The 14,534-nt window shown below is 39.3% G+C and overlaps 2 protein-coding genes across 2 annotated transcripts; one reads left to right on the top strand and one right to left on the bottom strand.

Moving 5' to 3' along the window:
* Nucleotides 1-339: 339 nt before the first annotated feature.
* On the bottom strand, nt 340-6,181 carry LOC143039585 (large ribosomal subunit protein eL34-like). The gene is made up of 4 exons (XM_076209816.1): nt 6,108-6,181; nt 5,882-5,950; nt 759-956; nt 340-450 (listed from the first exon to the last, which is right to left on the bottom strand). Exons 2-4 carry the CDS (start codon nt 5,941-5,943, stop codon nt 366-368), a joined length of 345 nt encoding a protein of 114 aa, XP_076065931.1. The 5' UTR covers nt 5,944-5,950; nt 6,108-6,181; the 3' UTR covers nt 340-365.
* A 456-nt stretch (nt 6,182-6,637) lies between these two features.
* LOC143039583 (alpha-ketoglutarate-dependent dioxygenase alkB homolog 4) lies at nt 6,638-12,863 on the top strand. The gene is made up of 4 exons (XM_076209813.1): nt 6,638-6,810; nt 9,134-9,237; nt 9,531-9,645; nt 10,385-12,863. Exons 1-4 carry the CDS (start codon nt 6,700-6,702, stop codon nt 11,129-11,131), a joined length of 1,077 nt encoding a protein of 358 aa, XP_076065928.1. The 5' UTR covers nt 6,638-6,699; the 3' UTR covers nt 11,132-12,863.
* Nucleotides 12,864-14,534: the final 1,671 nt, after the last annotated feature.

Raw genomic sequence — 14,534 nt, 5'->3', positions numbered from 1 at the left:
ATAAGCTAGTTCCTAGTTACATATACCAGTGGCTTCCCCCAACCCCTTACAAGGGAGGCAGCAAAAAACACTCCTGACCATTCCATCCCTATCTCACTCCACCTCCTGGATGACAGGTCATCCCTGCATCTCACCCACTGCCCTGGGTTAAAAAAAGTGTTGCAAGACAACACCTAGTCAACATTTACAAATGATTCAATGAACTGTGGTTTAATTTGTCATTCCAAATTGGACTATTTCAAACCAGTAAAATCTTGAAGAGCATCTACAGCCAATGAAAGGTATCACAATATAGACTTAAGTCTTCCAATTAATATGTAGGGAAGAAAAACACAAAAACAAGACCTTTAGATTTTATTTTTCATTTATTTTGTGGCCTTGGCAGCCTTCTGTGCCTTCAGCACCTTTACAACAATCTTCTGCTCCTCAATCAAGAAGGCTCTGATAATTCTGAAATGTAAAAAACAAACCAAATTAGTTAAGATACCAAGCACTGCATAAACAAAGAACAAATTAACCAAACCAAGTTATGGCACTGCAAATTTCAAACAAACCATTAGATCACAAGTAACACCACAGTTAGACAAAAGAAAAAGTTGAGTAAGCGAAACTTTATATTTTGATTGCTAACTGCAATGCTCTTCAGTAGTACCGAAATATATAGTTTCGTTCACTCAACTCTCATTTGTCTGACTGTGGTGTTAGTTTCTCACCAGTGAAACCATTGGATGATAAGATCATCACATCTACAATCTTACCTTTCTCTGACGCATCTATGACAAAGGTGGCCGCCATAAGCACGGTTGACTCTCTTGAGCCTCTTGGACAAGCGGTGCAATTCACTTGGTCTCGCACGCTTGATGCCTGCCAGCCTCACCTTGCAGTTTCCACAAGAGGGAGCACGGCGGATTTTCTTGTCATAATGATACACATGTCGACCGCCAGGTGTCTTTACACTGGAAAGTTAAAAAACTAACTGAAGCAATAGTTTGGTACACACATTACATATTTATACATGCACATAAAATTGATTGGCGAGATTGCAACACTACTCTTTATTCAATCTCCAATTAATGCATGAATCAAAACAGAGTACCTAAGAGTGCAACCTCAAGTGTGTGGTTCATCTCCCTCTTTGGGGATGACAGTCAAAGCACATACCAAATTACGTACATGATTATTAAAACACACACATACCACCTACCTCTGCACTTCATCCCAGTCTACTGCTCCACCACCCAAATCAAGCGCAATGGTTTGTCACCACTTGCACAGCAAGAACTACTTAACCCCCACTGCTTCCATCATTTATTCATAATAAATAATGAAGCAGAAGAGAACATCCCTTCAGATCACATCTTCCTTTCAAATCCATTCACTCATCTTTTCCACTATTCCCTTTTCAACCAACATTCCATGGGCATTCAAAACCTCCACTTCCACTCATCCACTTCATTCTTGTTCTTCCTCTAAAATCTTCTCCATCTAATGTTTTCCACTCTGCCAGTCTTTCATTATACCTAAACCATTTTGACATTCGCTGATCAACCACATCCAATAGTTCTCCCTCCACCCGTTCCGTCTTACATAACTTTTCACAAATATTTTTATAACACCAACCATTATTCTCAAACATTCCCTCTTCCTCCTAAACTCCCTTACATTCTGCTTTGACTGGTTTCAGATCCCTCGCCCTACCTAAAATGCCAATACATTTGGAGTCCAATGCTGAGCAAAAGCCTTTCATACTATCCCATGGGTAAAACAATTGCACCAACCTCTACCACACCACTCCACAGCAGAACCTGACATCTAGACTTGGTTTACCCTCATGCATATAGCAACACACCTCTTCAATCATTACACCAATCCCACCCAGACAATCACTGATTCAGTCTACTCTTGTCCACTACAAGCCTCAACAACCATACTCCCCACCTCCATAACCACCTCTTTCATATCTCATCACTATCCCTGCCCAACTCTCTCCCAAAATGCCCCAGAATTTGCCAGATGACATCCTACATTTCCCAGCCACAATTGCAGCCTAAAATTTCAATGATTGCCATATGACATACCAATATCTTGGAATGGGGATTGTGCCAAAAATAAAATGTGATGGGCACTCTTCACAACTCTCTACACAATACTGAATTCAGTATAGTTGAAATGCCCTCCTAGCCAGAACACCAAACTTCATATTCCATCAAACCCCTGCAAACATCAGTCCCACAAAAAAATCCCTCCTGAGAGAAGCAAGAATCATACTTGTATGACTACATTTAGATAAACATTCAGCACTTGAACTATTCGAACTCATAATAGACCTTGCCATGAAACCAAACTGCCCAAGATTTACCCTGCATACCTACAAATGATGTTAGCCAATGAGAATGAAACCTATGAAGTTCTAAAGAAGGATCAAATCATAATGTATCATGTTAATCATATTCATTGTCAGAACTTAACTCTAAGGCAGAACAGAATTCTCCCTGAACACGAGTTAAATCCTATTACTTTACCAGACATGCGGCACCTGTGCACGATATTGTGCAAAAGTAATACTTTGTCTGGATAAAAAGAAGTTTATTGCAAGCTATAGTGGAGACCTATAGCAAATTTTCTAAATATAATGAGGTCACTTCTTCCACCATTTTTTTTCTTGGCAAAGGCTACAGCATGACTGATGTCACTGAGGATATGCCATCCATAATGTACATAAAAAAAGTTGAGTAACAGAATGAAAAAATTTGGAGATCAACTGAAGAAACACCAAATGCTTGTCAGATAACCACAGACCCTCAATAGATAGAGCATAACTGTGATAACAGTTTAATTGAAAGCTCCAGTAAAATTACTGGAGAAGCCCACACAATTATTGGAAATCTTATACGAGTTTACCATAGCACCCCCCCCTTTTTTTTCTTGCACCTACCCCTGTTGAAATGAAAATTAGATAGAAAGAACACCATTACAGATCAACCCACTGCCCTTACTCTCTCTAGCAAAGGACCCAGTCTCCTGGAGACTGGTGACATCCTCTGGTTGGAACCATAAATCACTTGGAGTCTTAGTGTTGTTGTCCAAGGATTGTTAACATGGGTCATAAGAGTATGAAGTGTGGTGGTTGTATCTGGGGCAGTCTAAATCTGTGCTCAGGCCTATTCTATGTTATTAAACTTGAGCAAGTGCTGGTTCACATGGGCATCAGTTCAAGCAAATGGTTAGGTTATGCAACACCATTCTCTTATATTCAGTTATCCCTATACATCCTATAACTACCACAACCTAAAAACAGTACAGTGCATGGGTAGTTATGATGCCCGCTCAACCCACCACTCTCTTGAAATGACCAACATTTGTCTTAACCCCTTCCATACGGTGCCGCACACGTAGGCGTCATGGGGAGCGAGTGTATTCGCGAGGCTGCCATATCGGCGTCTTGATTATATTTATTGTAGTCGCCCCTCCATAATGACATTCTTTCTAATTCTTTTGTAATCGCATTTTCTATGGTTATCAAAATTCACGGGTGAAGAGAGAACGATCGATATAAGCGGTGACTATATTTTATGATGCGAGTATTATTACAACACGTCGTACGGCTGGCATTGGTTGCTGCCACCGAGATCTAAGTCCATGACACCTACGTGTGCGGCACCGTATGGAAGGGGTTAATGATGGATGGTGTCTTCAACACAGTCATGCCATTATGATTGTCTGCTGTGGAAGGGTCATGTGGACTCTTGTTATAGTAGTGATTTTGATGGCCCTTATTGAAGGGTTTGGTTAGTTATCTGGGTATGAATACATTTCTAAGACAACGCTTCATATGGTTCAGGCAGTTGAGGTAGAGTAGCATGCTGCTGGTGTAATTTTTTTTCTATTGGCGGTGCTTGCAAGATGTTGTATTAACTGTATATTGTTTAGGGTTTTGGCACAATTGTGTTCCTATCATTTGGCACATCATTCAAACGCCACGAATTCATTCATTAGTAAATTGGTTTTAGCTACTTTTTAAGTTATTGATTTCTGGCAAGAAAATCTCATGTTACATTTATGTATTATAAATTACAAAATTAACAATTTTCTATTACTCTATTGTGTAGGAGAGCTCTTCTAAACATTTACCTTTTTTTTTTTTTTTTAACACATGGTGGACACTTCTATAAACAATACCAAGTTTGCATTTCAACATCTTTTTTTCTACAGAACAGGTTAAGTTACTTGAACACCTCTATTAGATCACCCCGCACTCTGTGTCTTTCTAGAGAGTGCAAGTTAAGGTGCCTAAGCCTCTCTTCGTAAGGCAAATTTCTGAGTCCATGCATCATTTTGGTCATTCTTCTCTGTACTGACTCTAGTGAATTGATGTCCATTCTGTACAATGGAGACCAAAACTGTACTGCATAGTCAAGGATGGGTCTAACTATCGCTAGATAGAGTTTAATAACTCTGTACTTCTATTTGTTACCATCCTAGCAATGAAACTTAATGCTCTGTTAGCTTTATTCCTGGCGCTAATGCACCGTTTCCTGGTTTTAAGGTCCAGATTCACTAGAACTCCCAAGTCTCTCTTGCACTCAATTTTCTCTAAAAGCGTGTTATCTAACCACTTCCATACAGTGACGCCTACGTAGGCGGCATGAGGAGCAAGTGGGTACTCGATGATGCCGACATTGCCTTTTTGATTATATTGTAGTCGTACCTACGTAACCTTCATTCTCTCTAAACTGGCTTCATCATATTTTCTATGGTTATCAAAATACACGGGTGAAAGAGAACGAACGATTGAGCAATGACTATTTTTTATAATGCGATTATGACACAACATCGCACGTTAGGCAGCTAATGCTGCCAGACGTGCGATGTGCCCCGGAGTGAAGAGGCTAAGCTGTATCTATTTTCAGGGTTGTGTAGCCCTGCATTTAACACGCTACACTTAGAGCTATTGAAGTTCATTTGCCATTTCACCAAAGTTTCAATCGTTTCACTACATTGTTCCGTTCTTTCACTACACTTTCTCGCATTTGATCCGAATATGACAAAAAATACGATGTATGCAGGTTTATAAATTATCTTTGTAGGCAACAGTAGAATGTCATGTGCATGAAATGAAGGCACTATAATCTATTAGTAATGTATGTAATTAATTTTTGTAATTATCTGCCAGATAATCTGCCCAACAACTGCATAAAACAAGGCTCGATAAAAACTTATCTATCGCCATATCGCCTCATTAGGCAATTTCTTTTCACCTAATTTATAAACCTGCACATTGTATTTATCACATTCATATCACAAATTCAAAAACAAGTGTTCTTAGTGCAGCGAACTGTAGTAAAATGACCAACCAACGCAGCAAAACGACCAAATCAATGTAGCGAACTGGCCATGTAGTGAAATTCCCTGCAACCCATGTTTGTGACACTGGAATTTTGCCACATTAGGTTAGGAGCTATTGTGAACCATAAATTTCACATTAAACATCTGTACTTGCATTGTCTGGGATTTTTCCCTACACTTATTGATACTTCAAAATCCTATGATAAAGTAATTCCAATCAAAGCCGCTTGTGAGAAACCCACGAAGATGTGATAGAATGTTCGTTAATAGGGTTCCTATTAGGATGGTCAGCTTTGTCACCGTTGAAACCTAATTGGGCCAACGTGCCTTACACATTTTAACCTTTTCTGCTACACTTTGACTTCTGGAAACAAATGAACTTCACCTGACTTTCCTAATCACTAGGTTAATTATTGTTGGGGCAAAGTCTTTATTTATTCAAGTAAAACAATATTCAAATTGATCTTCCTGCTACACTGAATATATCATAAATTAATCTCGGTGTTCTATTTCTTACTAAATATGATATACTTACATGTGTCTCTTGTTGCTTGGAGTGTTGTAGGAAAGACGTCTGCGATACGTGAGCCTCACCATTTTGAATCTGGAAAATCTTATATTTCAATTCATAATCACTACTACAATATTGCCCTACTCTTTAACAGATGCATAATCTCGTAAATGCACACGGTTAAATCCAATAAACAATTAAAATATATAAGATGATTCACGATAATTATACGAACAGATTCCACTCTTACGTTCAATGTTTTGGTGGGGACTGTGAAGGGCTGCAGAAGTGCCAACCTCAAAAAAAGTAACATTTTACCAATACATATATTTTTAACAATCAACTTTTAAATTATTCCATACATTTATATTATTAGCTTAAATTATATTTATATCCAAAATACGTTTTCCTAATCATTTCTTGATACTGATGGATAACAACCACATTTAACAATAATGCTCGTATCTGAGTTCGGTCATTTACTTAGAAAGATTGCATATAATAAAAACATATTTTTTCTAATTTGTTATCCATATGTCGTTAATGATAATTCTAAATATAAAATCAACTGTTAGGCATGTATATTGATAGAAAAAGCAAATACTGCCATGGGATACTGTCGTATACAGTTGAAAGCGAAATTCAAATATGTGAGAATGGTTTTATATCTACAAAGATAGCAAGGTTGTATTATGTTGATTTAACTAATGTTTATTATTACATTGTTGGAGTAATCAATAGAATATTTCCACATTTTCTAATGTATGTACGGGACAACAACTGCAGTTGGCATTCCTGTGTAAACACTTCGGGAAGAACTTTTGGGAATCTGACGTAACAAAATGTTTCATCCTCGGCCATGTGGATGTAAAGGACAGAGAACATGTCTAATATGTGAAAAGGACTTTGACGTGCAAGTTACTGATAATTCTTTGATTACAGAAGAACTAAAGGTAACAACATGGTGGATATGACCGACAAACCCTTTTCGTTTGTACGGTAACGGTGTCCCTTTTGTCGTCACCAAATGAACAATTTGATTGAAGATAAAATTGCCTCATGTGTTGATAACACCCGAAGTAGTCGGCATGCGTATATATTACTCATTCCACATGATCAATATAACCTGGCGTGTTGAGGAAATGTTCATTACTCTGAGGTTTATGGGTATGTTAGGTTAGGTTAGGGCTTAGAGTTAGAAGGCTTACGCAAAGCTAGGGTTACTTTACTTACTTGGTTTACTTGGTGAAGTTCCAAGGTCAGTCCTCACAGCCATAGTGATCTACCACTGCTGCCAGACCTGCTGTCCCTCCTCGCAAGGGCCAGTTGCTGAGTTGGTCTGTTACTGTGTTTGATGAGAACCTACTGATGCATCATGGTGTAGCCTGGTACTGGGAACTCATCTGGCACCTTCCATAGAAACCTGTCCAGCACATGCTTGAAGCTGTCCACTGAGCATTTGGTTCTTGCTCTCACTTCTTTTGGGAGGGTGTTAAAAGAATTTGGACCCTTGTGACTTAGGCTGGATGCCAGTAAGGTCTTAAGCCTCTCTGGGGCTCTTGGTGGAAGAGTTTGTCTCTCACACTTTCGCCCGTGCCTTACGCTGTGATATGGCTTGATTGTTGAGGGCGTGGGGTCAGGGACAAGGCTCTCTAGGATTTTCCATGTACATATGGCCCTATACAACTCTCTCCTCCTTTGTTGGGAGTAGAGACCCAGTGCTTCCAGGCGATCCCAGTAGTTGAGATCCTTCATCGCTCTGATGTGCCTGGTATAGTTCCTTTGGACAGCTTCAAGCTTCTGGATGTCTCCTCGTTTATGTGGTGACCAGAATTGGCTACAGTAGTCCAGGATTGGTTGAATAAACGTCTTCCAAAGGGTAAGCATTACTTGTACCTCTCTTGAGGAGAAAGTCCTTAGTACCCAGCTGGCCATCCCCCTTGCTCTTTTTATGGTCTGTGTGATGTGGTGCTGGAAAGTGGCATCATCACCTAGATGAATGCCCAGACATTTTACGTGGGCTTTGGGTGTGATTTTCATTCCCCTTTCCATATGCAGTTCGTTGTTGTCTTGAATGCCTTGGTTTGTGCCATATGTCAAGACTTTGCACTTCTCTTCATTGAACTACATATTGCAGTCATTAGCCCAAGCATAAACTGTGTCAAGGTTGTTTTGTAGATGGTGTACATCTTCACTTTCTAGCACAGCATGACTGATGTGGGTATCATCGGCAAAGGACAGGAGGGTTGAGTCCACTTTCCTATTTATGTCGTTCATATGAATTAGGAATAGAAGGGGGCCAAGGACAGAGCCTTGTGGTATGCCGCTTACTACCCTGGTTTCACTGGACTTCACGCCGTCGACTGCGACTGTTTGGGTACGGTCTGACAGGAAGTTGTGGAGCCATACTTCTAGCTTCCCTGAGATTCCTAGGTCCCTTGCCTTGTGGAGGAGGACCTGCAGGCAATCAGTACCACATGGTAGCAAAGAGGCCTGGTTTAAAACTACCTGGCAAAAACAATCGGCTAATCTAATATTACTACATGGGTCATGGTGGAAATGGCACTATCTTTAGTGGAAGTTCTCATTGGTCATTGGAAACTATTAATGATTACAGACACCTTTCCTGCATCCTAAAATTGCTACTCATCCTACATTTGTATAAACCAATGGGCCTTTTATTTTTTCTTATGAGGTTGGGGTATAGCTGAGCCAACACATACACCTACCTCCTATCCATTTGAAGTCTATCCATCACCCCTTTCTCTCATATCACATCACTGATTTGTATTAGCTGTATACATATTCCAGAAAACCTTTTCCCCTTTGAAAGGGCAGTATATCTAAGATGGGACATTCCCACTTCACACATGGGCCCTTTGTGATAGGAAATCTTACCCTTACAACTGTAAAGGTTCTCTTATAATACCACACCCTTACAACTGTAAAGGTTCTCTTATAATACCACAAGGATAGAAGCACTGGTAAACGACAGTCCACAACAACAGTAACAATCACAATACCACACAGACTACCAGAATGTCCAACTTACATAAACCTTGCAATACCTTAATTATCTGGGGATTACTGTCAAATGGGTGTCAATTACTGTTGATTTAGTACCAGTAATCTCTACCTCCAAGGTCTTTGTAAACATAACCAATGAGAGTAGGAGGCAAGAATGATTTATGGAAGAATTTGGGAAGAGGGATGCAATTCATATTGCAGGAAATATGGTAACTAGTTATGAATATATTATATGCATCATTCTCACAGGAACATGCCTATGTATTTTGTCCATTGTGTGACGAGATGGCCTGGCCAGGATGGGAGTTGGATTCATGGAAGTCACATCCTAATCATGAAGGAGTTCCTATTAGGTGAGCTAGACTTAATTTGATATATTTTTTATACATATTAGCTGAATGGCCTAATATTATTTGATTATATTTTTGTACCAATTTTGTAAGGGTAAGGCTAGGTATTTTGTGTGACATTATGCTTTTTTACTTTGGGAATGAGGATTTCTATTTTCCCATTAAATGTATCTATTCATGACTGTGTTATGACCAATATGTAAAGGAACCTAAAGAAGGACTTGGTATAAAGTAATGATTAACCAGAAGTTATTTCAATATAAACAAAAGTGTTTGCCTCTACAATTCTGTTTCAGGTTTAAAGGTGTACGTATTGTGATGGACTTCATCAGCGAGGCAGAAGAAGAGGTGTTGCTTAGACAGCTGGATGAAGTGCCGTGGGACTTGTCACAGAGTGGCAGGAGGAAGCAGGTATGCATCTTGTCAGAAGAGACTGTCTGTTAGTTATGATTCAGATTTTCATCACTAATACCTTTTCCATCATGCTAAATGGAAGCATGTGGCATTAGATTAAAATTTGTAAGGGCAGTCATCATAGCAAATGGGTTGAGAGAGCCATGTGGAATTCATTGGGATTAACAAGAATAAAATATGTAAAGCATCTGATTGTAGTGAAGGGGTTAGTCATAATTTTATTTGAATTGGATGAAATGAAGATTAAATAATTATTGCCTCATGTTTCATTAACTGGAAACTCGAATCTCCACAGTAGTAAGCAATGGTCCCTGGCTGTACAAAAGATCTGGAAAGAAATTTTTAACTGATGTCTGTTATTCTAGTATAGGTCTATCTCTGTCACCAGGTGACAGGAGCGGTGGGACAGGGCAATTGCTAGTTATCAGCTCTCCTTTGTGAAAAAGTGGAGAAAGGACAGTCAATGTCAATAGAGTGAAAGTTTAGCACTGGTCCAGAGGTTCTAGCTCTCGATGGAAATGGTGATGATGAAAACTGAAAGACAAGCAGCTGGGAGTCCTCAAATGTGTCTTTTAGGACCACCATGTTAAAGTAACCATTGTTACTCTCGTGGAATCAATATTGCACCAGAAGTCTTAGATTCAATTTCACTCACCCATATTACATCTGATTTGTGAATGCACTTCATATTTTTAGTCTGTATTGCAAATTATGGATTAGATTCTTTTTCTTCCAGAATTATGGCCCAAAATGTAATTTCAAGAAACGTCGTGTGAAACTGGATGGCTTCGATGGATATCCAGCTTTCTCTCATTTCATTCAGGAACGTTTTAAAACTGTACCAATTCTCAAAGGTTTCCAAACTGTAGAACAGTGTTCACTGGAATACTCCTTAGAAAGAGGGGCATCCATTGACCCTCATATTGATGATTGTTGGATTTGGGGAGAACGTATTCCAACGTTAAGTATGCTATCCGATTCTGTGCTGACCTTGAAGCGGTTTCAGGGACCAGCCAACAAGTATAACTTAAGTGACACTATCCAGTATGTGCCTGTAGTAGATAGCAATTCTTCCCCAAAAGACCAAGAAGTTATTACAAGAGAAATGGAAAAATTGGTTCATGAAACCAAGGAAGATGACCAAGTCCAAAGTGCTGATAGTAACAACACAAGCAAGTTTCTTCAGGAGTGTAAATTGGCAGACAGTGGCGACGTAATGCCAGAATTGGTCCGACTGCCAATGTTCCGTAGGTCACTTCTAGTCTTTTATGGCTCACCGAGATATGAATGGGAGCATGGTATTTACAGAGAAGATATCAGATCCAGAAGAGTCTGTATAACATACAGAGAACTGACACCATTATTTTTGGAGGGAGGGCCCCAGGCAGAAATTGGGCAACAAATATTAGAAATAGGGAAGAAATTCTGGGATCACAAAGTTAGATATAATCTGAACAATTCAGATTGCACTGTTGCTTCTTGATTATTATATATAATGTTTATGCACAAAGCAAAATTGTTTTCAAATCAGATGGCTATAACCTATTCATCAATTGAAGATTGTCATGTACATATATATACCAACATTTTTTCCCCTTACAAGGGAGGTAGCCAAAGTCAAAGGCGTAAATCCACTCACCCATTTCATCCCCACATACTCCATTCCTATCCACCACCCTTTCTTCCCTCTCATCTTAATTCCTCCTGGATGATAGGTCATCCCTGCATCTCACCCATTGCCCTGGGTCAGAGGCAATATAGCCAGACACAGCACATCCACAGCAAGGCCACTTCATTTAATTAGCGATCCCCCCTCTCCATCCCCTCGTATATTAACTAAAATACTAAAAATGGAACAGTGTAATGAAAGGGTCAATTGAGTCATAATCCCATCACTACAGTGATATTCCCTCTGCTGAATAAAATTGTATGACATCCACAAAAGCTGTTAAGTAGCAGAGGTTAGGGAGCAAAAAAATTTGTATGGTCATCTGTTAAATAGAGGACTATGAATGCAGCTTTCATGTGGCTGGCTGGTAGTTGGTGATGAGGTAGGTTATATCAGTTGGAATGTCTTTCTTTACAGAACAGTTCGACTAATGTTCCAATATTTAGAGTATTTGACCAAATAATCTTCAAATATCACAAAGAAATGGATGAAATATTTGTGAGGGGGAAATAGGATGGAATGAGGGAACTGAGTGCCCTCCATTGTTGTTATTATTATTATTATTATTATTTTTTTTTTTTTTTTTTTTTTTTTTCCTCAAGAGTGTTGTTCTCACATCCTCTTAGTTGTGGGTTTGAATCCTGCAGTTATCTGTTACCTCTTCCAATAGTTCAAATGCATAGCACAAAGGTGACTGCTTTTGCTGTAGAGTTGAAGTAAAAGTATATTTTGACTGTTGTCACCATATAGGGGGATGAAGCTTTGTAAATGTGAGACCAGTTAAGAATCCTTATGATGTTTACTGTAACAAGCCAAGAACTTATAAATTATACAGGATTTTCTCTTGCCACATGAATCTGCCCAGTGTAACCAGACATGCAATGATGTATCTTTTATACCATGATGTTCTTAAAATGTGTTATAACTATATTGGTTGTATACATACTTTGTAGTGTTTTCAGATACTGACTGAAAGTTGGTATATAATTTTCTTAATCTCATTTTATGTATATTACATGATTATTTTGTTATGTGGTGGAACAAATGATGGTACCTGCATCTGGTAGTTCTGCAAGATGGACAGCAAAGCTTCCCATTTTCAAACCCATCAACCCCTTCATATCCATCAAGAGGTGCAGCCGTGAAGAGCTGACAGTTGATCTCTGGACTGAGCACAACAACTGTCTCTATCAACCTCAACTGTATTTCTTACACATTTTCACACATGGAGAGCTGACAACTAGGATCTGCTCCCCTCGTATCACTTTCATTTGGTGACAAATAGAAACAGTCCTACATCAGTAACACAGACAACACTCCACAGTTTCTTTCCAGAGAGATCTGTGGGCCTGCAGGTTCTCCACTTAGTGAAACTTGAGGAAATAATTATTATAATTTTTATGCATTTCTTATGGAACTGTTGTGGGGAGTTTTGCTTCATCGAATAAAAAATAAATAACTTTATTAGCATATTATATGTGATCACAGATTCCAGTTTTCCTATTGTGTTTGTATAGTTTTGGCTGAAATACACTGTTTAACTTTCTGTGTAGTTTAGTTTCATTACACATTTTCATTGAAGGCCCACACCAAAAGAAACCCATTCACATTTCTTTCATTTCACAATGAGTATCCTGGACTGGTCCAATTGCCCAAAATGTGGTCATTGCAGTGGAGAAATAAAAATTTACAAGAGACAAGAATGTCCTTGTGCAGATGGGTTTCAGTTTAAGATGTCAGTAGACAAAAATGTTGAAATTATGTAATCACTTAGCCTAAAAAGTTAGGGCAAAACTATGCTTTGATTTGTCAATTCCCTTATAAGCTGGGATGGAGGCCTTTGTATGTAGATAGACTTTCTTCTTACTTTTTACTGTCGGCAGTACCAGCATGTTTCTCCATCTGGCTCTATCTTGGCTGCTTCCTCCCTCAGAGTTTCAGTATTGGGCAAGTCATTTCTACTGAGGGCTGTGAAGAAATATAGTTTTCCAAATGGATGTATAACTACTTGGAATAGCTTAGAATATGATACAGTCCAAGCTGGAACTATATATGTATTTAAATCTAAATATGATAATTGGAAATCAAGGATGTACATTAAGTTGGAACTACATGAATTTGAGGCTAGGTGTGGCTGTGTCAGCGTTGTGTTATGTAACCATGGCTGTTCAATGTGTACAGAGATGAGGTAAATGGGCAGGGGACTAAAGATGATTTGAGAAGTGGGAGATGGGCCAATTGTTGTTTGTAGATGACACTGCTTGTGGCAGAGTAAGACAATAGATTAAAGCAGTTGGTGATGGAGTGTGAGAAGGCATGCAATAGGAGAAAGTTGAATATAAATGTGGGTAAAAGTAAGGTGATGGGATGGTCAAGGGGAGAGGGCAGTGAGATAGAAGCAAGCCTTAAAGAAGAAAGGCTGGAGGATAATTTTAAGTGTGGGGTTGCATGTGGCAGGTAAAGGGAGTAGGGGTGGAGGTAAACTGTTGTTTGAGAGAAACAATTAAAAGTCTTGGGGTGGATTGAAACTTGTCAAGACTTCTGGAAGTTAATGTAAATAGAAGATTATATAGAGGGGTGATTGTACCTACAACACTATATGGGATGGAGACCTGGAATTTAAGAGAGGCAGAAAAGGGAATTTCAAATGTGTTTGGGATGAAGAGTTTGAAAAGTATGATAGGGGTTACAAGGTTGGATGGAGTAAGAAATGAGGTGAGGACAGTGGGGTTAACCAGGGAGCTGGCAGATTGGGTTGATGAATGATTGTTGGTGTGGTTTAAGCACATGGAGAGAATGAGTAAAGGAAAATTAGTGAAAGTGTGGAAAGCATAAGTGGATGGAGTGAACTTGAGGGGATGACTTGCAACCCAAAGGGATTCCTCCCTGTCTTCCCTATTTTCTGCATGAGGGGACAGAGAGGGGGAGTCAATGATTAGGTGAAGCAGCTGTGCTGTGGATGTATTGTGTCTTGCTGCATTGCTTCTGACCCAAGCAGTTGGTCCAGGACAGCGATGACCTTTCATCCACAAGGAGCTAAATTGAGAAGGAAACAAGGTTGGTGGGAGCGAGTGTGTGTCTTGACCAGCTACCTCCCTTATAAGGGGGAAGAAGCCTTTGGTATATAGATAGTGCAATGAATCAATATTTGAAAGGCAATACAGAACACCATTTCACTGAAGCTGTTCTAACAATATGCGAGATACAAGTTCTTAGG

Source organism: Oratosquilla oratoria, chromosome 26 (genome assembly GCF_046742065.1).
Source record: "Oratosquilla oratoria isolate Oo_2021 chromosome 26, ASM4674206v1, whole genome shotgun sequence".
Taxonomy (NCBI): Eukaryota; Metazoa; Arthropoda; class Malacostraca; order Stomatopoda; family Squillidae; genus Oratosquilla; species Oratosquilla oratoria.
The sequence above is the reverse complement of the archived record's forward strand: the minus strand, read 5'-3'. Positions and strand labels throughout refer to the sequence as shown.